Source organism: Mustela erminea, chromosome 17 (genome assembly GCF_009829155.1).
Source record: "Mustela erminea isolate mMusErm1 chromosome 17, mMusErm1.Pri, whole genome shotgun sequence".
Lineage (NCBI taxonomy): Eukaryota > Metazoa > Chordata > Mammalia > Carnivora > Mustelidae > Mustela > Mustela erminea.
This window is the reverse complement of record NC_045630.1, coordinates 63,921,919-63,946,477: the sequence shown is the minus strand read 5'-3', so window position 1 is coordinate 63,946,477 and position 24,559 is coordinate 63,921,919. Positions and strand designations below refer to the sequence as shown.

General features: G+C 47.1%; 1 protein-coding gene across 3 annotated transcripts; it reads left to right on the top strand.

Moving 5' to 3' along the window:
* Positions 1 to 1,086: 1,086 nt before the first annotated feature.
* On the top strand, positions 1,087 to 23,133 carry HSD17B7 (hydroxysteroid 17-beta dehydrogenase 7). Of its 3 annotated transcripts, XM_032318476.1 has the most exons (10): positions 1,087 to 1,212; positions 3,104 to 3,307; positions 6,573 to 6,665; positions 7,698 to 7,812; positions 11,163 to 11,372; positions 14,493 to 14,597; positions 15,777 to 15,833; positions 19,408 to 19,506; positions 21,926 to 22,061; positions 22,975 to 23,133. In XM_032318476.1, exons 1-9 carry the CDS (start codon positions 1,178 to 1,180, stop codon positions 22,016 to 22,018), a joined length of 1,011 nt encoding a protein of 336 aa, XP_032174367.1. In that variant the 5' UTR covers positions 1,087 to 1,177; the 3' UTR covers positions 22,019 to 22,061; positions 22,975 to 23,133. The 3 variants fall into 3 exon arrangements, with proteins under 3 accessions (XP_032174367.1, XP_032174368.1, XP_032174369.1); XM_032318477.1 differs by lacking the exon at positions 22,975 to 23,133 and having other exon boundaries at positions 11,163 to 11,357; positions 21,926 to 22,554; XM_032318478.1 differs by lacking the exons at positions 11,163 to 11,372; positions 14,493 to 14,597; positions 15,777 to 15,833; ... (1 more) ...; positions 21,926 to 22,061; positions 22,975 to 23,133 and having other exon boundaries at positions 7,724 to 7,812.
* Positions 23,134 to 24,559: the final 1,426 nt, after the last annotated feature.

Here is a 24,559-nt window from a genome sequence, read left to right as displayed (position 1 = left end):
TGCCCTTACAGTATCAATTAACCAAGACCTCTATGATTTCAAAAGCCAGTATAAATTATATCAGTCTCACATTGCTCAGGGATCATTGCTGTGCATAAATAATTGAAACTTTGAAAGAGGCCAGGAAGTAGATTAAAGCATGTTCCCCAGAGTTAGGCACATGAGGTGTGGAGTTACTTAGTGTGAACCTAGACTAGTGATGGTCACCTTGTTACCAATACAAGGTACATACAGAAACCTAGAGTAAGCCTCAGAAACTTTCATAGCAGTTTGGCAGAATATTCTTTTACGTGTTGTATCTAATAATAAATATTGAGGACTTGTATTTTGTATACTTCGCTTTTTATTTCATTTTTCTAAAATGCATTGTTACTGTATTTTCCAAAAGTACCCATCTGGGATGTCTTGGAAAAACAAAACGGGTCCTTTACCACCACTGAGTTGGAGGAACACTGAAGTAGGAGCTTACAGTATGCGGCTCACAATGTCCTATGAAGTTCTTAGATACTCTGATTCATACCACACTCCAAATTTTGAAAATTGGTATTTCATGCAAGATTCTACATAAAATTTTTAATGAAAGCAATGTTCCTTTCTCCAAAGATGATTTTTTTAAGGAGAAAGAGCAGGTCTGGGATCAGAAGCTGGTCTGTAAAGGGGCACAGTGCCTGCAGCTACACTTCCTAAAAGAAGCGAAAAACAAAGTAGATGATAATACCCAAACTTGAATTCCTAAACCCAAAACTTGCCGCTAAAATTAAGGCGTTCTTGCGCAACTATCCTGAGGCCTTCCTGCAACAGAGTGGCAGGCTGATAGCCCCTGCGTGTCACGACTCTGCACCCAAGTCCTCCTTCGGGGGACCCCGCGGGTCTGAAGGAGCGTGGCCGGTCCTCCCGCACTCGGGCGCCGCCTAGGGACGAGAAGAGTCCGGATTGGCTCGGGCCCGACTCCGCCCCTCGGCCTACCTCACCCCACCCTCGGCCCCCCCGCTCCGGGAGCGCACCGCGTGCGGCGATTGGAGGGCCCAGCACGGAGTCGATGACGCAAGGAGGCGGGTCCGCCGGGCTCTGATTGGGCCGCGGCGGCGTGGGCGTGGCCGCGGCGGACGGCCGGATTGCTCTGCTCGGGAGGCGGTGGCGGTTCCCGGCCGCGCGGCTCGGCGGTGGGAGGGAGACCATGCGGAAGGTGGTGCTGGTCACCGGGGCCAGCAGGTGAGGCGACTTCGGCGGCCGCGGCGGCGGGTCGGGGGTCGCGGGGAGCAGGAAGAGCAGGGCCGGACCACCGCCGGCGCCCGTCCCCGGGAGGGCGCGTCCCCGGCCTTGCCCCGCGGGGCCTCTGTCCCCGGGTCCCCGCCGCGCCCGATGCGGGCGTCCCGCGGCCGGAGCCGCTCAGTGACCCGAGCCGCTCAGGGACCCGTGCTGGAATTAAACGTGACGGCGGAAAGGCAAGCGGGAGCGTCGCGGGGGTCCCGCCGGGATCCGGGACCAGGGCGCTTCCCACGCGGACCCCGCCTCCGCCCGCTGGTCCGTGTGGACCTCAGTGCCCCGCGCTTAGCGTCGCGGCCACGGTGTGCTCCGGGCGCCGTATCTGTGCAGGACTTTGCGCCCCGGAGAAGTTTCAACACCCAGGAGCGGTGGGGCGGGCTGGGGGTGGGGGGCGGAGTTGTCCACCCAGGACGCAGCTAGACACCCAGACTCGCTCTTAAAAAGTCACCCTCTACCTGGTGAGGCGTGGCAGGAGCGCAGACAGCCGTTCCCCCGTTCCTAGTTATTCCAGGGCTGCCCCTGTGGACCCTTGGCCTCTTCTGCCCCCTGCTCTGACTTCTCATCCGCACTTCTCTTTCTTTCTTTCTTTCTTTTAAGATTTTATTTATTTATTTGACAGAGATCACAAGTAGGCAGAGAGAGAGAGAGAGAGAGAGAGGAGGAAGCAGGCTCCCCGCTGAGCAGAGAGCCCGATGCGGGACTCGATCCCTGGACCCCGAGACCATGACCTGAGCCGAAAGCAGAGGCTTTAACCCAGGCGCCCCTCATCCGCACTTCTTGAAGAGTGGGGAGGAAGACACCAACCGGGCCTCCCTTCTGCCTGGTGCAGTGGGCGGTTTTGAGGGATGAAGACAGAAGACATGTCAAACGTCATCTAAAACCGTCCCCTTTCAGTGACCTAGTCACATCTGTCTTAGCCCAGCCAGTGTGGCAGGGGTATGTGAGTGCCCTCACTGGTCGACAAGGTACTTCCTAAGCTGGACTCTTGTCAACGAGTCACATATGGTGATATTATGCACTTGGATATTTATTGGAAAGACCTGCTATTATCCAATGAGAAAGCATAAATGTAAATACTTTTGGTGCTGTGCCGGCAAGGCCCAGGCTTTGGTTGCACTCAGCCCCGCCTTTCGGAGTGGTGTCCTCACTTACTGTGCAGTTTCGCAAGTAGTTTATCTGTCTTTGACTTGTGCCCTCATCCTCCTGCTCTTTCCTGGGGCCCATCTTATGTTTCCTCTTCTTACCTGCTGCTTAGTCATGTGAAGTTTGTTCTCTTCCTGCGGGTTATTCGATCATTGTGGTTGAGAGGGACTTGGCTCATGCTATGTTACTGAAAGATCCATCCGTTCCTTATGGGGAAGTTTGCAAGCTCTGGATGGTGGCCGTGATGCCAATGGGTAGTAGAGCCCTTGTCCTTGAGGGACAGAGACAGCAAAGCAAAACAGGCACACGGGAAACGGCAAGTACAATGCTCTTCTCAGCTCTCGCTGGTGATATACTGACTCCCTTTCACCAGTGTCCTACCCAGTACAGAATGCAAACCGCCGGATGAAAAGTCAGCTCCCATGTGCAGTGTGCTTAATTGTGTGTTTGAGCTTTTGCAAAATGGGAGAAAGGCAAACTGGGCAGCATCCTGAGCGAGTAACTGACTATTCAGGTTTGGGGTGGGGGGGGCGGGTGTCCCTTCTTCTTTGCAATTTTTGAGTCTTTTTTCCTCTGCTGGGGCTCCTCATGGGAGCTTATCTGGGTAAAGGCAGTTTTCTGAACCAGAGAGCAATGCCTCCTATGTGGCACCATCTGAACGAACGCATGTTCTGTCTCTGAATTGTCCTGGCAGTGGCGTTGGCCTCGCACTCTGCAAGCGGCTGCTGGAGGAGGACGATGAGCTGCACGTGTGTCTGGCGTGCAGGAACGTGGGCAAGGCGGAGGCTGTCCGCGGGGCGCTGCTGGCCTCTCACCCCGCCACCGAGGTCAGCATCGTGCAGGTGGATGTCTGCAGCCTCCAGTCAGTCCTCCGGGCCGCCGGGGAGCTCAAGCAAAGGTACGCTTCTGGGTGACAGGTTTTCTCTCGCGTGATTGCATGAGACGGCCGTGAACAGAATGAGAAAGAAGAAAACCTAAAAAGACACAGGTGCAGTGTAAGACATTATGCTGGCGAGATCCGTACAGAGTGACCCGTGGTGTCTCAGGAGCACATTTTCAGGCTCAGTCATAATCGTGATTATTTCATGAGGATGAATTTGAGTACACCTTGATGTATGGCTAGTTGTGTGGACATTATGGTAACTTCTTTCTCAATACAGTTTCTGCATCTCTCCTCCATGTAACAACTTCATTAAGTTGGACAAGTGCCTAAGAATGTTATAGGACTTGATGTTGGTTGAGTTGGTCTGAGAACCCACATCTGCACCCTGTTTCTTCAGAGATTTCCATACCCACCCCCCAGGCCCATAAAGATTTGTTCACATCTACATAATTGGCATGTAATAGGCGGTTGAGAAATACTTGGTATAGGAAGGAATAGAGTCCTTGGATGTACAACTCCGTGGAAAGTGTACACAGAATTGTATATAGGTGCAGAATGCATTTTTTTTTTCCTGGGAAAAGAGGGCATGCTTTATTTTTATTTATAAATTCTAGGAGGAATTTATGATCCAAAAAGGTGGGGAGCCCCATACTAGTCCATATTCAGCCTTAAAGATATGCAGAATAATTGATTTTTAAACTTTTTAAAAAAATATTTTGTTTATTTATTTGAGAGAGAGAGCATGAGGGGGAGAGGGTCAGAGGGAGAAGCAGACTCCCTGCAGAGCAGGCAACCCTATGTGGGACTCAGTCCTGGGATTCCAGGATCATGACCCGAGCCGAAGGCAGCCGCCCAACCAACTGAGCCACCCAGGTACCCCTTCAAACATTTTTGTCATTGAGGTCCTTAAGAAATGAGAGCTGCTTTATTTCCTTGGACAGTAAAATGAAGTACAGTAGAAACACAGAAGGCCTTTTTGGTAAAGGCATTTGCTGAAGACTACAGCTCTGTGTTTTATGTTTGGGCGTTGCCAGCCCATTCGCATTTCCCTGTTGCGAATGCATAAGTTACAGAGTGAAGGTAAAGCTGGTTTTCTTCATCCTGCTCTTCTAGTTTCAGCCTTAACCTCTTGTGAAATGTCCTTTCTCCTAGAATTTTCTGCCACAACATCTTTCTGAAAAACTGAGGAGGTTTTCTGGTTCCATATGCCCTGCTCTTCCATAACCTTGAGTTTCCAAGCCTTTGAAGCTGCAAAAGAAATGTCCTTACTGAGTTAGGGACCCTGGAGTCAGTACAGCAGTTTTGAGCTCAAAATCAGGCATCGGGCATTCCTTTCCCCAAACCTTCTTGACCAGTTCTTTGCTTTGTATGGATTTAGCTATATTTCCTCATTTAGCAGAAAAGAGCCTTTCATCCTCAGTGAAGATAGCTCATTCCAGGCCTACAGACAAATGAAAAAATGCTCCACGTCCCTCGGCATCAGGGAGATACAAATGAAAATCTCAGTGAGAGCCCACCCCACACTGCCAGAATGGCTAAAATCAACAGTCAGGAAAAGACGGGTGTTGACGAGGATGCGGAGGAAAAAAATCTCCACTGTTGATGGGAATGCAAGTTGGTGCAGCCACTCTGGAAAACAGTACAGAGGTTCCTCAAAGAGTTGACGATACGACCCAGGATAGCACTACTGGGTATTTACCACAAAGATACCACTGCAGTGATCCGAAGGGGCACGTGCACCCCAGTTATCATCATGCACTGAAATAAAGTTCTCAGAAAACGATCTAAGGGAATGTGCAGGACTGCCTCTGGGAGAGAGAGCAGCAGCTGGCTTCTGTGCTTGGCTTTTGTTCTGTTTTTTATTAGAACAGCAAGGACAGATGTGGCACCCTCTGAACGAATGCATGTTCTGACTCCGAAGTGTGGGAAAGGGGTGTAAAGGAGCAGCGGTCATCCTGAAGATGCAAAGGACGCCTGCACCTTTCCCTGCACGTAGGCACGCAGGGAGGCAGGCATGGGGAAGGGGCAGCAGGATGTTTGCGCTAGCTCTCTCCTGAGGCAGGAACGGGGACTGATTCATAGCTCATAACCTGTGCCCTGCCCCAGGAGATCATGGGATCCTGGTCATACCGGGCTGTTGAGCTCAGTAGCCCAAGACCAGGAATGGCCCTGATGGCTTCAGTTGCTTCCACAGTCACCCCTGAAGGCTGAGAATACATTTTCTAAGAATAATTCCACACGAATGTTTATAGCAGTGATGTCTGCAATAGCCGAACTTGGAAAGAGCCCAGATGTCCACTGACAGATGAATCGATAAAGAGGACGTGTGCATGTATAGATCTACACACACGCGCGCACACGCGCACACACACACGCACACACAGGAATACACACACACACACACACACACACACACACACACACACACAGGAATACTATTCAGCCATCAAAAAGAATGAAATCTTGCCATCTGCAATGGTGTGGATGAAGCCAGAGGGTATTATGTGAGCAAAGCAAATCAGAGAAAGACAAATACCATATGATCTCACTCATATGCGGGATTTAAGAAACAAAATAGTGTCATAGGGGAAGGGAGGAAAACACAAAACAAGATGAAATCGGAGACGGAGGCAAACTGGAAGAGACTCAACAGAAGGAACAATCTGAGGGTTGCTGGAGGGGTGGAGGGGCGGGGTAACTGGGTGATGGACATTAAGGAGGGCACAGGATGGAACACGCGGTGTTATATAAGACTGAGGAATCACTGACTTCTGCTTCTGCAACTAAGAATACACTATATGTTAATTAATTCAATTAAAAAAAGAAAAAAAGAAGAGCCCTTTCCAGTACAACGACTTTCAAGATTTTTGGTTGTAACATTCATAGTATTAACTCTTCTCAGTTACCTTCAAAGTTCCAAGATATTTGTCATCACAAACTTAGTAACTTTGTATTTAGTATATTAGGTCACTTAGCAGGGACTTGAGGCAGCAGGGCTGTGACGTGGGAGGGCGCACGGAGGTGCGGGGCCCCTGCTGGAAGGAGCCTTGATTTAACTTCAAAACCCATTGCAGTTCCCCAGATTCTGTTTGAAGCCACTGTCAAGGAAAGAATACTCAAATATTTACTGTGGCTGGAGAAACACCATTGAGAAAGAAGTGGTGTGACCCTCATGTGTCATGTGTCCCCTCCGGAAAGCATCTTCTGTCCTTCGTGGGTTTTCTTTGTTTCAGTTGCTCTAGCGAAGATGAACAATCTTGTCCTGGTGTTTTCCTTGCAGGTTTCAGAGATTAGACTGTGTCTATCTGAATGCTGGGATCATGCCCAACCCACAGCTAAACATCAAAGCACTTTTCTCCAGCCTCTTTTCAAGGTAATGTCCATTTTCTAGATGAACCGAGTGGAAGAAATCAGTGGTTTTGCCCTTGGTAGGTGAGGTGAAGGGACTGAGAGCCGGTGGAGAAGATAAAGACAGGAAGTATTGCGTCCGTGTGTGTTGGAGGGTTGCAGCAGGTCCTGGGTCTCAGGTCACTGTAGGTCTCCAGGACATCCCAAGTGGCCAGATGCCTTGGAAGGTCCATGTCTGATCTGCCAGGACGTGACCAGTAACAGGAACATTTCAGAGCTGGGCAGAGTTGTCAGTGAGATTGTTGGAGCAATCGGCTTGCCCAGCTCTGCAGCAGGGGCGCTGGCCCACAGGTGGGGACAGTGCGCAGAACTGAAGGTCTCCCCTGGGAGATTCTCAAGTAACACAGTAACACAGTGGTCTCACACAGTATTGTGTTCTCACACAGTAACACAGTGGCCGCCAAGAATGTTTGCCCACAACCTACAGTGAGAAATAAATCTTATCTTCAACTTAGTATACATAGATATTTGCTCTCTTCCTACGGTGCTACTTTTGTTTTACTTTTCTTCCATTACACAACCCCCCCACTCACACACAGATCTTGACTGACTCAGTGGATCTCACAACAAATCACAAGTTAATGTGTTGTGTTTGGTGCTTTAAGAATTCCCAGTTAAAAAAAAAAAACCAACCTGTGTGACCTGGGCAGTTAACCATCCGTTTGCACAGAGTCTGGTGTGGCTATTACTTCCCCAGAGCAGTTCACCTGCAACCTGATGTCGAGAAAAGGTGAATCGAGTTTTAGCAGCAGGTTTTTTGGAGTCAGGGCCCAGTGGGTGCTGTGAGTTATAATGTAAGCACTTCCCTGAATTGGGGGAAAGGAAGAGTTTTTGCATCTTATTTATATCCGCACATGAACACAGTCTGAGAAATGGTTGTTTTTGTAGGAGCAAGGAAATGCAGTTTCGGGGCAGGGCAGGGCAGCAGGGAGTGTTTTCCAGTATCTTCAGTTAAAGATGCTTTTAAAAGGCATACAACTGTCTTCTCCTGTTTCAGAAAAGTGATTCATATATTCTCCACAGCTGAAGGACTGCTGACCCAGGAGGACAGAGTCACTGCCGACGGGCTCCAAGAGGTGTTCGAAACCAACATCTTTGGCCACTTTATTCTGGTAAAAAGACTTTGGGCTCAAGATGCTCTCGTTAGTACTATAATCCTAAAAGCTTGCGTGGACACGTCCCAGGCCTGTTTGTTAAGCCCATAGATCATGGCTTGCATGAAATCCTAGAGTATTGAAATAGGGGTGTCACTGCACTCTATGAAAACATGGCTTCCCTAAAGCATTCGATTAATATATCATCTTTCTTTTGACATCAACTTAGAGAGCAGAGACAAAGTGAGAAAGAAACACACAGGGGCCTTCAGAAACAATGTACAGAAGTGAGGAAGTGTGCCGGTCCTGTTCGGAACGGTCTTCGAAACTGGGCTTGGTGCTAGATAGGATAGGGGGTGGGCAGGCCTCTATTAAGCAAGAATCCACAATTCGTCTCTTACTGTTTTGATCTCCGATTCTTCAGCATCTGTACCGTGTGTTATAGTTCCAGGCACACATGTAAATGTGAGTGAGAGATGTGACACTTGTTCTCGCCTGTTCTGCGCTCTTGCTCGGGCGTAATCCCCAAGGACAGCTCTACTGTCTAGAGGAAGTAGTGCCCAACTGTGTCGCCGGTGGCCTGTCATTCCCCGGTGTTGGAGGAACTCCGAGGCTGGGTGTGTCTGTGCCTGCCTCTTCACCCCCATTCTTCTTCACCTTCAGCCTCATTCCCCTCGGCGCTGGAACTCTTCGAGCTCTCGCCTGCATTTACGGTAAATGAAGATGTAGGCAAATGTTGGGATATTATGGACCCACGAAAAGAAATGAGATAAATGTTTTGCACTTACGTGGAACAGCCTCTTGTATTTTATCATGAAGAAGGAATAGCAGGGTGCTGTATGTGTAGCATGATCTCATTTGCGGAAACAGAAGATCTGTCTTCACGTAGTGTGTGTAAATGTACATAATATTTCTAGAATGTTTCAGATGAAATGAGGAGCACTGGTTGACTTGATGAAGTGGGTTCCAGGATATCAGGGATGAGGGGGAGCTTTGCGTGTCGTTCTACAACCATTAGTGCTGTTTATTTAGTGTGACATGGTGTCACTTTTTCAATGACAAAAGTTCATTAAAATGTAGAGTTAAAATGGGATTGAATTCTTGTCTGGTCTTTATACCTTTACACAGATCCATTATCTAATATTTCCTCTATCTTTTTATAATACTCATTCTTTGCCTTCTTTTTGAATTATTCATTGTTAATGCTAGAAGATCATTATTACTAGTCTGTTAATTTTGTGACAATCTAGTGTTTAAAAATTAAGTTGTTCGGAAAAAAAATTAAGTTGTTCGGAAGATCAGGTGTTTGAGTCATCTGGGTTGGGGGAATGGCAGAGGAGAGCCATGGCCATGGGCACAATGATCGCAGGTGTCCTGATGACATGGCCTATTCTTGTGTATCCTTGTAGAAGGAGGCATATCAGCAGGGGTTTTGGAATGAATTTATCAAGTAAAATCATCAGAAGGCATAGAATGCTTCCCACTGTCTTCATATTAGGTTTAAGAATCTTACCACTTCCTATGGAACACAAGCTTAGATTCTAGGTTCAGGTTTAAATGTGTTGGATAAACAGATCATCCCTCCCCAGTTTGGTTACGTGTAACATGACCAAACTTTGAGGGCTGTTATAAAGAATAGAGGTGGTTTTGTGATGTTCTAAGCGCAGTGTAGGATTATAGTCCAGGAACCAGGTAACTGCTTTAATCTCATGTGTATCAGTTATATCTTGATTGCATTTGACTGACTTGTTCACTGCAAATGTGGAGCACATCTGGGAACTTTCCTAGATTTTTCTTTAATACAGTTTTTGTTTTAGCATAGCTTTAGATTGACAGAATTTTGGCAAAGCTAGTACAGAGAGTTCTGTGTCGTCCCCCCCCCACCCCCGTTCTCTCTACCACACTATTTATGGCAGTCGGAGAACCAACACTGATACTTATTAATGGAAGTCCGAACTTTATTCAGCTTTCTTCCGTTCTGCCTGATGTCCCCTTGTCTGTTCTATGACCCCTCCTGGGATACCGCATACACACAGTGGTGATCTCCTCAGGCTGCCCTTGGCTGGGACGGTTTCTCAGACTTCCCTTGTTTCTCATGATCTTGATGGTTTAGAGGATTCTGGCTGAGCTCTTTGTCCTCAGTTGGGATTTGTCCAAAATGCTTCTCAGGGTGAGACTTGAGGGTTCTGTTTGCGGGGGGAGGACCACGAGGTGATGTACCATTCTGGTCACCTCACATTCCCGGTGTGAGCTGTCACTGGGACGTTCTCTTTGATCACCTGGCTTGAGGTATTGTTTGTCAGGTTTTTCATCATAGTCTCTCTTTTTGTTTTTCTCTCCCTTTCCATATTGTATTCTTTGGAAGAGATGGACTATGTGTAGCTCTCCCTGAAGGGGTTGTGTTTGATGCCCTGAAGGGTCAATTAGCTGCATAAATTATTTAGAATTTTCCTGCAAGAGAGATTGTCTGTACTCCATCTATGGCTTTACCCCACCATTTCTTGGTCAAGTATACCTCAATAAAGCTGCAAAAATCACGTATTTTATTCCTCTGGGCTTGTGGATGTGTATTTTCTACTTTGAGATGGAAATACTACTTTATTTTCTTGCCCAGAATATTTCAGTTTTCCATTGGGGGCTCTTTGTGATGGATCCTGCATATCTCTGTTGATAGCCTCATTGGTGTGCTTTTCTGTTTTGAGCGTATCCTTTCTGGCACTAGAAGATGGTTCAGAGTCATTGGATATATTCCTGCTCCAGTCATAGAATCAGCCATCTCCCTAAGGAGATCTGGTTCCGCTTTTTTTTTTCCTTTTTTCTTTAAGATCTATTTATTTTAAGGAGAGAGAGAGCTTGAACAGGGGGAGGAAAAGAGGGAGAGAATCCTCAAGCAGACTCCCTGCCAAGCGTGGAACCTGACGTGGGGCTGCATTCCAGGACCTGAGGTCACAACCTGAGCCTAAATCAAGGGTCAGACACTTAACTGACTGAGCGACGCAGGCGCCCCAAGATCTGGCTCCTCTTACTAGACAATGATGTTAGAAACCAAGATCTGGTGCTTGCTGCTGCTGCTGGAGCAGTGGCTTCCGGCCTGACAGAGCAGGGGGATACACGTTCATGGTAACCCACGGGCACCTGAGTACCTGTACGTATTTTTATATGTGACCATCTGTATCTTCATGAAGCTAAGCGTCTGTTCATACTGTCTCTAATTGGTCTCTGCGGGGGTGGCTATAGCCTCCCCTGTCGTGTGTCTGGAGTCGCCCCTCCAGCAACGACACTCCCGGTCACAGTGGTGTCCCAGCTGTCCTCCTGTGCTCCTCCAGTAGACCTCAATCCGTTTGGTGGTTCCTTTTTATCTCACTCAGATTCGGGAACTGGAACCCCTCCTCTGTCACAGCGACCATCCTTCCCGGCTCATCTGGACGTCATCTCGCAATGCAAGGAGGTCTAATTTCCACCTTGAGGACATCCAGCACCGCCGAGGCCAGGAGCCCTACAGCTCCTCCAAGTACGCCATTGACCTGTTGAGTGTGGCGCTGAACCGGAACTTCAACCCGCGGGTGAGGCCCGGCTCGGTGAGACCGGGGCAGCCGGGCGGTGGTTTCCCAAGTACGGCTGACTTCCTGTAACAGGGCTGGCCTTCTGTAAAGTGTCCTTTAGAAGATGTGGTGTCGTTTCTTGAGCAGAATTTCTTCTTGCTGTGCGGACGAGAAGACGTATAATCACAGTTGGTGTGCATAAAAGTTTTTGGGCAGAGCTAATTAGCTCCTGACCTTTAGGTACATGGGGGCTCCTTCACCATTCTGTATCTCTTCAAGAGCTATAACTTATGGACAACACCACCGACAATGCCAGTACTTACTGTTAAGCACATACTATGTCTGAGGGGCTGTACCCCTTACGTGTGTGTCATGCAGTGCCTTTCCTGTCACATTGAGTGTAGGTCTGAGTATTCCTATTTTCATGTGGAGACACCACACTTTGGAGAGGTTAGGTGGCTTACCCAGAGGTCACACAACTAGGTAATGGTGAGTTGAGCCCGCGGCTGTCTGACCGTGGCTTGGAATCTTCCCCCTAAACCATACTGTGTCCTACTGTTTGTCACAGACTGTCAGTAGTTACAAAGCCCTCTGGATAGTGGCGATCTTTGGTGAGATGCAGAGCTCTCTCTGAGGACTCCGGGTGTCGGGGGTCTGTCTTTGGAGAAGGCAGCCCTTGCCGGTCATGCCAGCTCCCTGTGGCCTCTGGTCTGGAGCCTGCTGTTCTCTGGATGTCTCTCTTGCTCGGGTCTGAGACCTTCACTGAAAATCTCCAGTCTTTCTTACCGCATTTTCCTTTGTTGCTTTAACTCTGCTGTTTGAGTGTGGGACTGGAGAAATTTAATTCCACTAATATTTACCAAAGAGCTACCATGTTTAGGGCACTGGGCCAGGCTTAGGACTGAGGAGAAAGGAGAAAGAAAAAGATGACCAAGAAGCTGTCTGCCCTTGCGGGACCTTCTCTGGTGATACGTCAGACGCAGAGCCTCCTGTGATGGTCCTGACTGGGTTTATCCTGGAGTGGACGTCTTATCAGATAGAACTCTCTCTCCTGGAACCCTGTCTCTTAGGGGAGAGGATGGCCTAAGAACAGAAGCTGAGAACATCTCCTAGAACTGGATTTGAATCCTTGGACAGATTATTTCATCTCCCAATGCCTCAGTTTCCTCATCTGAAAAATAGGGATAAAAATAGTGCCTGCTTCACAGATTTGTTGGGAGGGTTGAAGAGGGAGATGGTGTGAAGCACTCACAGTAGCTCGCAGCGGCAGAATGTGTTTGTGTGTGTGTGTGTGCACGCGCGCATGTGCGCACGCATATATGTGTGCATATGTGAGTGAATGAGTGGGGGGAGTGTCTGGACGTGTAACATGTTGGGTTGTGGGTGTGTGCTGTGGGTGTGCATGTGGTATGTGCATGTGTGTGGGTGTCTTGTGTGGACGGAAGGTGTGTGGTCTATGCTGTGCCTGTGTGTGTTTATGTTGGCTGTAGTTGTTGTTATGTTTATTATTACTATTATTATTTTTATTTGAGTTCAGTGTGTTGGTCCAGTGGTCAGCCTCCTTCTGAGGTTCTTGAGATGTTTCAAAAGTTGTCACAACTGCTTGTTCTCTGGAAGTTTCCTTTTGGGGACAAGGTCAGAGTGGATTAGCATCTCTTCTCATAAAATGCTTTGGGATTTCACTTAGGTTTTTAATTGTCAGAAGCTTTGGGACTTCATCTTTTACAAAAAAAAAGATATTTAGCTAATACTGCTGCTTCCTAAAATCTGTATGATTGGTTTTTAGCCCACGGCTTTTTCTCCTCGGCTTTTAGGAAGAGAGAACCATGTTCTCTTGAAGTGAAGGCTTGTGTTCCTGGAAATGCTGCTGGTGCATGCGGGCCACCTGCTAGAGTTTAATCAGCACCCCTCGTCCACGTCTCATAGCAGCGCTCAGGTTGCCTGTAACCGCTGAGCCTTATGACGTGTGGGGGGACTGGATTCTCAGATGAGGCTGCCTCCTTGTTTATTTCTTGTGTCGCTCAACATCAGAATGTCACAGGTGTCAGAGACCCTGGATTTCAGGTCACAGATGTCTTCACTTAGGATTGAAGAGTCCCTGACTTCCTAGCTGGCCCCCAGAATAAGCAAGCCCCCGGAGCTGTCACGGGGGGAAAATGTGCTACTCTCTTGGGGAGAAGTTTTGGTCTCTGATGAGTCCAGGCTCTTAACTCTTTTCAGGGGACCTTTGGTAAATCAAGGGGACCCCCTGGGATTGGGTAATCTGTCAGGTTCTACGGCACCTCTGCAGCGCTAGATAAAGGAAGAGAAATGCTCCAGCTTCTGCTCAGGGTGCTCTCTGCCCACTGAACTGCTGTGTTGCACTGGGGCACAGTGAAAAAGAAAATTGAAAGTAATAAAAAGCAGAGTTAAAATGGTCAATGGCTACATAAGGTAAAAGGTAGTAAAAACTGAATTAAGTCAACTAGTAGAACCAATCCCTGTGCTCCCAGGTCGAGTAAAGCCCACCCAGGCCCCTCCTGGCAGCACAGGCTCTGTGTTAACTGGGCTCTCTTTCAAGGGCAGATCTTTCTAGATTGGCAGGTCCTGGGCTAAGGTCCTGATGCAGAACTGCAGGTGTGGGGGAGAGGCTTCGTGGAAGCACACGCAGCCCTTCATTCACCTCTCCTGGCAGGAGTGTGCGGTTTCTGTACCTGCAGGGGAGCAGACACAAGCTTTAGGTTTAGCTGTCTGTTCCCTACCAGACCAGAAACTTCTGGAAGGCAGAGACTGTATCGTGGATGTCTTTTTTTATCTGAAGTGCTTATCATGCCCGATGAGCTGATCTTCCATTAAGCCAATCCCCGGCAAACTCCGGTAACCAGATGCGCCTTTTCTCCTCCAGCTTGAAGCTGGGTTGCTCTTTATTCTGTGAGTTTCTGGAGAGCAGGGACCGCGCCTTACTCATCGTTGCATCCTGTGCGCCCTCCTCCCGAGTCCTCCAGCCTTGAATCCTCTGAAACGGTTTGCCCAGATTCAGGGGCAGCTCAGAGCATCAGTCTCCGTGTCCCAGCTTCCCGGCTCGTTTGCAGATCTCCCTTACTCGCAAGCCCCTGGACGGGCTGCGTCCGTAGTCGCTGAATCTGAATCTTACTCCGCTCCTCCCTGTGCTGCCAGGGTCTGTATTCCAGCGTGGTGTGCCCAGGGACAATGGTGACCAATTTGACCTGTGGAATCCTCCCTCCCTTTGTGTGGACTCTGCTGCTGCCCATCATATGGCTGGTAAGTGACGACTCTTTGTCTACTTCAGCTCTTTGATGGGGACCAAACAGATGGGCTTAAGGGTTGGGAAATGACTTAAGAAGTAGTTGAACCGTCTATACTATGGAGTGTGATGCCTCGTCAGCAAGGATGAGTACCCAGCTTTTATATCAGCATGGACGGGACTGGGGGAGACTATGCTGAGTGAAGTAAGTCAAGCAGAGAGAGTCAATTATCATATGGTTTCACTTACTTGTGGAGCATACGGAATAACACGGAGGACACGGGGAGATGGAGAGGAGAAGGGAGTTGGGGGGAACTGGAGGGGAGACGCACCATGAGGGACTGTGGACTCTGAGAAACAAACTGAGGGTTTCGAAAGGGCAGTGGGTGGGAGGTTGGGTGAGTCAGGCAGTGGGTATCATGGAGGGCACGGATTACATGGAGCACTAGGTGTGGTGCATAAACAATGAATTCTGGAACACTGGAAAGAAATTTAAAAAAAAAATTTTTTTAATTAATTAATTATTTTTTTTAAAAAAAGAATTAGTTGAACCAGAAGGTGGCAGAGTTTCATTTCATTTGAGGTTTTTGACGCTCCTCAGTGTGTAAGCTCTGCTTCAAACAACCTCAGTCCTCGCTGCCTCACTGTCCGAGTGTCTGCTTCTCTGCAGGGGCCTGTGTCTCTGATCACGCCCTGAAGCTCCCGAGAGTTCTAGGATGACGTCACTTTGAGAAACCCGGGTTAAGTGATATTAAACTGGATTTCTCCGAGCTCTCAATGTGGTCAGATGTGTTAAAAGTCCCAGGAAGGGGATGGTTGTGCATTGTGTGGCCACAGAACTGTGTTCTTGCGTGTTTATGTTGCATTTCTTGGAGGACCAGTATCCCTTCAGCACATCTTAGGACATGCTGCTTGTAGGAAATGTTTCTCTCTTGCCCTGGGGAGCCCTGGGGGGAAAATGCCCCTCCATTCTGACAGGTGTAAGTAAAAGAGGAGAAGGAATTATGCCTTCACGTTAAAAAGTGGTTGGCTCAGAGTGGTGGAGATTAAGTGATACTTCTTTTTTAGACTTTTTTCTCCACTTTCAGTACTTCAAAAATGTCCTGTGATAAGAAATGCAGGTTATCTTTTTTAATATATGAATAATGCTTCTGTTCAACCCTGTCACAGAATGACGCTTCTTTTCTTTTCCTTAGATTCGCTTTTTTGCAAATGCTTTCACTTTGACGCCAGAGAATGGAACGGAAGCCCTGGTACGTTGGCTAGAGCTGCCGTCACTTGTACGGTTGCTTAGTGGATGTGAACTGAAGTTCACTGGGAGTGGAAGCTGTCTCAACAGAGGAGACCAGCTCTGTAATAATCAAGGTCCTGTTCTGGACTACAGGGGACCAGGAGCCCAAGGACAGAGTATGAGGAGTGAAATTTAAAAGTAGTATGTATAATAGTGCTGGATACCGTGTGGTATGGACAGCATTTCTGCCAAAGCTAGATGCACATCAGCTAAGCACAGAGCCCCTACTGCAGGCAAAGCAAGGTGGTAGCCAGGCCAGCGGTTCCTATGGAGAAGGTGCATCTTGTAGGCCGAGAAGACAGGTGACACAGTCCAACTCCATTTCCTTATATGAAGATTTCTCTTTCCTCTATTTATATATTAGAGAATCAAGCTGTTACTTTATTAGAAAGGCAGTGCATGTTCTTAAGTCCCACGTGGCAAACAGATTACTTGGGTTTCCTCATCAGTGGCAGACATTACTAATTATGCAAACGATGTCTTTGATGATTCGTCAACCTAGGGCCCCAAAGTCACCTTCTGCTCATGGATCAGAATTGTCACACCAGAGGAAACTTATTTGTCCTGTGTAACTCTAGTGCTTATACGGAGTAGGCTCTTAAATCTTGGCTGAATTGAAATTAACCAAGGAAAACATTGAGGGAATCGGTTGGCACTCTTATTTTGGTAAATGTTGCAGAAATAAATGCGTTTGTCATAGGAACACAAATGGATTGTCAAAGCAAGTACTTTTAAACGTTTTAATTAGTCCTTCATGTATTTGCCAAAGCATTAGAAATAACACGTGTCCTTCAGAGATTATGGACTCGAACATCTCAGATACTGAAAACCAGGTGTGGAGGTCAAGTATGTATTGAGTACTGGTGGTGTGACGAGTAGTTATTAGAAGACAAGATCTCCAGTTACTAAGGAGTGTAGGGTCATGTTTCCGGGGGGGAAAAAAGGAATGTAGAAGGTAGGCAAGAAAATAAGTCATTTTGTCATCGGGTGGTGAGTAGTCGGAGTGATCCGAAAGGAGGACCACTGGAAGCCGAGCTGGTGGGAGCAGGCTTTGCTCACTAAGTAGGCCTTGATCTGGGCTCTCAAGGATGAACCGGATCTGGATGGGACAGCGTGACCCATGTCACAGTTTAAAAAATTTGTGACCCTGCTGTAAGCTCCTAAAATGTGGGTGAATGCCTCCGACTGCCACTTAGTAATGGTTGTAGACCCTGGTAGATATGAACCCATGAGTGTTTGGGCCTAGTGCACATGTGGTAGGAAGCCTCTGCAGCCCTGGTCCTCAGGCTCCTTCTGTGGACTCGGCTGGAGTGGCTGAAGGCACCATGGTTCAGCGTGTGGGCTCTGGAGCTGGACTGGTTCTCTTCAAATCCCACTTCTCCAGCTTCCGGCTATGAAGTACTTGTTTAAGCCTGTTATTATCTGTAAAACAGGAATTATGGGAAAACATTAGAGGAGGCTTACCATAAAGGATTTTGTGTATTTCAGAATTTAAAATTTTGAAGAAAACGATGTAAATGAAAGCAGTATAGTGCTGGCATGTGACTCGACAGATGAGTGGAACAGAAGACAAAGTTCAGGACAGGCCCGCAGCACACAGGGGTCTGGTGTAAGATAGAGATGGCCTTCCGGATTAGTCGGGGCGAGGGCTACTCAGCAAATGCCGCCGAAGAAGAGAAGAGGATCTTTCTTTAGACCACACACCCAAATAAAATTCTAGATAAATTAAAAGATTTACACATAAAATAAATAAAAATATACAATGACTAGAAGGAAACATGGGGACATGTTTAAATAGTTTAAGAATGTGGGTGCTAAAAAAAAAAAAAAGAATGTGGGTGCTTAGCTACTCCCAGAACTGCAAGAAAAAATACTGAATATTTTTTTTAAGATTTTATTTATTTACTTATTTTTAAAGATTTTATTTATTTATTTGACACAGAGAGAGAGATCACAAGTAGGCGGTGAGGCAGGCAGAGAGAGAGGAGGAAGCAGGCTCCCCGCTGAGCAGAGAGCCCGATGTGGGTCTTGATCCCAGGACCCTGGGATCATGACCTGAGCCCAAGGCAGAGGCTTTAACCCACTGAGCCACCCAGGCGCCCCTTTAAGATTTTACTTATTAGAGAGAGAGAGCACGCGTAAGCAGGGTAAGGGGGTTGGCAGAGGGGGAGGGAGAAGCAGTCTCCCCACTGAGCAGGGAGCCCGACCTAGGACTCTGTCCCAGGACCCTGAGATCATGACTGGAGCCAAAAGCAGACTCTTAACTGACTGAGTCACCTATGTGGCCCTGAACATTTTGATTACATGAAGATAATCAAGTTTTGCATGACCAGAATCCTCCCTATATAAATACACTCCAAAGACTAACCATGATGTGAAAGAAGAGTAGCTGCCGCTCGTATCCTAGGGAAGGGTTCGCTTTCATACGAGTTAAGGAGCTTCAGCACATCGAGAAAAACAGCCTTTTGGAACAGTGGGCAAAGGGTATGAACAGAGAGTCTTTAAAAAAAGGCACTCAACCTCACTCATGCTAAGAGACATGGAAATCAAAACTGTGACGAAAGACTGTTTTTCAGCTGTTTAGCAGAGATGAGGAGGTTCGGCACACAGGGTTGTGGCAGGACCGTTGGGAGCGAGCATTCTCCTGCACTGCCTCGGGGAGGGTGGACTGATGTAGCCTGTGTCTGGGACCATTTAGCGACGTCATTCAAGGTGACACGTGCCCAGCCCCTTGACCCAGCAATTCCATCTTTGGTATTTGTCTTATAGATGTAGTCAGATTCACACGAGGTGACAGATGGATGCATCATTTACTGCAGTGTGGTTTGTGAAAGCAAAGACTGGAAACAACTTGTATGTCCGTCATTGGAAATTGATTCCATAAATGATGGTCCATCCACGAGATGCAGTACTGGGCTTCTTTAGCAATGAGTGAAACAGCCCTCTATTTGCTGACTCAAACCTATCTTGAAGGTCCTCTTGTTCAAGAGAAAAATGCAAAGTATGCAATAATGTGTATATTTTGCTGCCATTTGAGTAGGAGAAGAGGACATACATGTTTTTAAAGACACAGATTCTCTTCGGAAGAATATGTAAGATACCAGCAAGAGTGCTTGCTTCCGGAGAGGACCGGTGGGTGGCTGGAACATCGGGGCGACAGGGAGACTCGCCTTTTACCGCCTACGTCCTCTGAGCAGGGCGTGTTCAGGCTTATCTAATCAAATGAAAGATTATGTCAGTGACCTGTACTTACTGTGGCGTGGACCAAGCAGCAGCTCTGAAAAAGCTAGTCAGTGCTGTGCACTCTGATTTGGGGATTAAGGGAAGAGAGCTTAAACATGAGGGTTTTTCTGCTTTAAGCGTTCAAAGGGTACTACGAAGCAGGTTCCTGTGGTGGTTCACGAAGACGTCAGCGATAGCTGGTGCTGGTCAGGAGAAAGTGTAGAGCTCGGTGAGGTGCTGGCCGGCGGTCCCCACCAGCCTCACTCACCTGGGGCTGAAGAAGAAAAAATCATTGACATCCTCGTCCTTTCCAGGTATGGCTTTTCCACCAAAAGCCGGAGTCTCTCAACCCTCTGACCAAGTATCTGAGCGCCACCACTGGCTTTGGAAGCAATTACGTAACGACCCAGAAGGTAAGCGTGTTTGCACGATCGCGTGGAGGCGGTTCACTGCTCTGCTGCTGAACTGGACCCGGGTCCCGGCTGCCCTCTCTGGTCTCCCTCTCTGGTCGCTGCCATCACACCGGCCTGTTTTCATCCTGGTCTGCTCTGTCCTACCTCTGCGCCGCGCGTGTCTTCGTCCACCCGAACGGCTCTGACCCTTCTGCTTTCTGCCCGCTGATTGCTTCCTGGGCCTCAGACATCCGCTTGTATCCCGGCCTTCTGTGACCAGTCAGGCCGTCCGGAGCCTCCATTGTAGGCTTTCTTGACATCTCGTAACTCTTCTGTGTAGGATTCACTCAGTGTTGGACTCCTGTGTCCGAGTATAAGCTCTGTGAGGGGGAGGATTGTACCACTTCCCTCGCGCGTTGCCTTGCACATGGCAGGTGCACAAGAAGCGGGTTGCCAAGTGGATGACGTAGGAAGTGTCTTTCTGGGTGAAGTTCACGTCCCTTTGAGTGTTCATTTCTGCTTGTGACCATTATTAGCTCCAATCGATTGGTATTCTTAAGAGACAGGCAATGAAGTATGGAAAAATGAATCCTTGGTGCTGTGGTTTTTAGACTCAGTATAGCCTTCTTAAAAGAAGCTAAATGTGGAGTTACATATAAGAAAATGAGAAAGTTTATTTGGAACTTATAAAGCTATATTTCTTGTATTTTTGTCATGAGTTAAGATTTATTTCAGCCTCCTGTTTTCCATTGCCTAGTTTATGTGGTAGACATTGCCATAAAATAAAATTAGATTGAGACAAATAAATTCTCTCAATGTCAGGTAATCAGCAGTGGTCTTGTCTGTGTCAGTAGCTTGAGGTCTAAGGGGAACAATTATCTTGCTTCCCATGGTGTCTCTTTACTAAAAAGGAACCTATGAACCTCCAGTGTTCTCCAGAATATGTTCTGTGAGATTCTGGTTCCTTGAGAAGATTGGCAAAGAGCTGTTTATTGGCCAAGTAAATTTGAGAAATGCTTCATATTTGACTCCCCATTTTCAGAGACTTCACAAAACATTTGTCCACAGAAAGCTCTGAGAAGGTGCCGTAGTCCACGGTGTGAGTGTGCGTGCGTGTGTGCAGTCTCATCCTACCATTTTCAATTTTTTCTTCACTACATGATTTTTTTCCCTTCACGTTTTTTGTAATACTAAATAACAACGCAGAGAACACACCTTGGGAACTCTGTTATAAATTAATAAGCTTCCTTTTCAAAGGGCCCTCAGAGTTTGTTGAACATACTGTCAATTAATCTCAAGAGACTGACTTGTTTATCATAGGGAGAAAATGCTTCATTCTATAAACTAAAATATTGCATTAACATTTTATGGAAATGGGTTGAAGAAAGCGTTTTAAAAACTTTGATTCATTGGGCAAGTCACCTTTCTCTTCTGTTCCAAGGTGGGGTTGAACGAGGTCTCTAATATCTCCTCCAGTCCCAGTATGGGAATATTCTGATGAGATTTATAATAAACCTAAGTATCAGTTAAAAATGCTAAAAAAATCTTAATTTTCAGCCTTTCAGCCTTGTGAAGAAGAGCCTTTTTTTTTTTTTTTTTTACGTTTAGGCTCTGTTGACCAGAAAAGAGATACTGCTTTTTTTATAGGGCTTGAGAGTTTGCATTTACATACAGTGTGTGAGTTAAAATTAGATTTTCTACATGAAACGGAAGGGTGTGAACTAGCAGCAGACTAAACTGGATGGGAGCTCAGGTTTCCTGAGGGTAAAAGCAGTTTGAAGAGAGGTCGCCTCAGGCTGGTGGGGCAGCTCCCCAAGTTGCCAGGCACCAGGCTCCTTCAGTCACCCCTCTTCCTCCCTGGCGTGTGAGCCTCATTCTGGTGCCTCAGGAGAGCAGGATGGAAGGAGGGGTTAAGAAGAGGGTGCCCAGGCCTTCCAAGCAGACTCGTGGCAGGACCACCCACTTCCACGCAGATCTCACTGGCCAGAGCGGAGTGACTTCCCGTGGAGCCTGGCAACGTGGGCTTTAATCTGGAGGCGGGTGAACCTGGCTAACGCTTGGCTCTTTATGAAAGAAGGTGGCCATTAAGTGGATGGCAGTTCAGTTTCAAAAAAACTTTTTTCCCTTTGGTCCTTACATCTCAGTGGGCTGGGGTCCCCTGTGCCTGGACACGCAGGTGTCGGGGGAGAGAGCGAAGCCCGCAGTCTTCCAGGCTTGCCGTGTAAGGGCGGCCTGCAGAGCTTTGCTGAGGCGGGAGTTTGGACTGAACACGTCCTCAGGATCTGAGGCAGGAACCCAGCCTGACCTACCAGGCCTGTTCGTTTTCTTTTCTTACTTTTTTTTTGGTTCTCTCATGGATGTTGAGTGCCTTTGTTTTACACAAATGCCACTTGTTTTATTTTTTCCTTTCTGTTCATCCTTATCTTTGCTTCTTTTCCAGATGGACCTAGATGAAGACACTGCTGAAAAATTTTACCAAAACTTACTGGAACTGGAAAAGCAAGTTAGGGTCACCATTCAAAAAAACAAATAATCAGAGCTGACGATGGCACCCCCTAAAACACCGCATACCTACCGTGAGCTCTGGGTTTCCGTTGAGTTGGGTGCTGTGTCTGTGTGGCAATCGCTGAGCTGTTTCAGGATTATCTCTAAGGCTGTTGATGTGTGCACGTGTGTGTATACATGAGGAAAAGATTGATAAGTAAAATATGAGTTAGATGTTCTCCAAAATGGTGTTACATCAAACTTGTGCTTGAGTCACCCAACCAAGCAACCGACTGGAGCCCAAGCTCCGCTTGGTGGGATGAGGTGTGGTCTCGAGTGGTTGTGACAGAGGCACTCACCGGTCCTCCTTTTGGCCTTCTCGAGCAGGAGGAAGTACTGTCCACTCCCTGAGAGGTCATCTGAGCTTTGTTCCTTTTCTTATGGACAGTTTTCTTAGGTCTTATACCCAATTTCTTCTTCCATGTGCTGCTTCTAGAAATCCTGAGATTGTGGGGCATCTGGGTGGTTCAGTCAGTTAGGCGTCCGACTCTTGATTTCAGCTCAGGCCATGATCTCAGGGTGAGAGATTGAGCCCTGAGTTGGCCTCCATGCTCAGTGTGGGGTCGGCTTGGGATTCTCTCACACCCTCTCTCCCTCTTGCACTCACATACACATGCTCTGTCTCTCTCACTTAGATAAATAAAATCTTTTAAAATCTGAGATTGTTAGAATCCTAACAGTCCTAATATGGATACCCATGTAGTTAATTGCAGGAACAAAAGTGTGTGTGTTTGGGCACTTGAATTATTTCTTCTCTTGGAAGTGTCTTTCACGGGTGTCGAGGTAGTCTGTGTTAATATTGTGCCTGACCTTTAACACCGTTGACAGATTTGTTCATTGCTAACCAACCTGTTTTTCATGATTATATTTTAATGTATGCAAACATGCAGCAAAAAATTATTTACTCAGATTTTTCAAAAAAATTTTCTAATTGAATAATTGCAGGTGGGATATTTGCTGGTATCAGTAATGGTTGCAAGTGGTTTACATATGAAGACAAAAATGCTAAAATGTCCAGATGTTTTTACCCTATCTATAACCACTATCCCTGGAAGATAGTTAAGTGAGCAAAACTTTGAATGACTAATAAAAATGAAAATTTATATAGAAATACAGTTTCTACACATTCTAAATATGAATTTTTGGTTACTGTTTCTCTTATTTTGTTCGTAAAGATATTTTTAATAAAGTTAAGCATCCTGTATGTGGACACGAGGGCTGAACGCTTCGGCACACTGTCTCTGAGAAGGAAGAGTGAGGCTGGAGAGCCGAGAGCAGTGCTCTTGGGATTGCTGGGCTGTGCTCTTGGGATCGCTCACACTGCGATTGTGCGAGAAGTGCGTACTTGTGAATCTCAGGTTCCTCCTCTGTGAAGTGAAGTGGTTCTCTTTGTGCTTCCTCCGCTCGGGGGTGTGGAGGAACGTTAAAGGCAATAATATGTGTAGTGCATAACGAGCATCTTTGAGGATGATGACGATACAGTTCTTCTCAGAGACGGAGAAGCCAGAATGTTGTGGTTCTGATGATGGGGGTATAAGGCGCTGGGCGACACTGACCTAATCTGACTGAGAGCGGGTTCGGTTTTCTGAGTATAGGATCTGCACTGAGGAGGCAGCATCTGGACAAGCAAGAAGGCACCAGGGACGAGTGTGGGCACTGGGATGGGGAGGACACTGGATAAATCTGGGTCTTGTCATTAACTAACTTGATAACTTACGGCAAATTACTTCAATTTGTACCTTGATTTAGTTACAAAAATACTGCGACCAGTGCTCACCTTGAAGATTTGTAAGACTGTTCTAGTAGATAGTGTAGTCAGTACAAACTTAATTACTTCTGTTCTGTAGTAAGTGCCCAAAAGGAGACTTGAAGAGGGAACTAAATCCTGGTATCGTGCCATTTGTGATGTGTCAGGTTGGTGCTCTGTATATTTTCTGACCCATTTTATCAAATTTCCTTGAAATGGAGAACAAATCACAGCCCCCCCATCCCTTTGCCCCTCCCAAAGTACGTACACCAAGTGGCATATGTCAACAGTTGGTTATTGTCATTAAATCATCCCAAGTTCCAGTTTAACCTGAATTTGGCTACTAGGTTGAAGATTCGCCTACTAGGAGTTGGGCTCCAGGAGATGCCCGAGTTTTGTCTTATAAATGGCTAATCTGATTTCTTTGGGCTGCTGCACATATTTTTTTTTTTTTTTAAGATTTTATTTATTTATTGGACAGAGAGAGAGATCACAAGTAGGCACAGAGGCAGGCAAAGAGAGAGGGGAAAGCGGCTCCCTACTGAGCAGAGAGGCCAATGTGGGACTTGATCCCAGGACTCCGGGATCGTGACCTGAGCCGAAGGCAGACACTTAACCCACTGAGCCACCCAGGTGCCGCATGCTGCACGTATTCTTATTTCCATGATGGATTTAGTGTAAGTCATTCATTCTACAGATATGTTTCAGGCACTGGCTCTAAGCCCAGCACTCTCGGGTTTTGAGGATAGAGAGTGGACATGTTAAGATAGAATGGGATGTTTC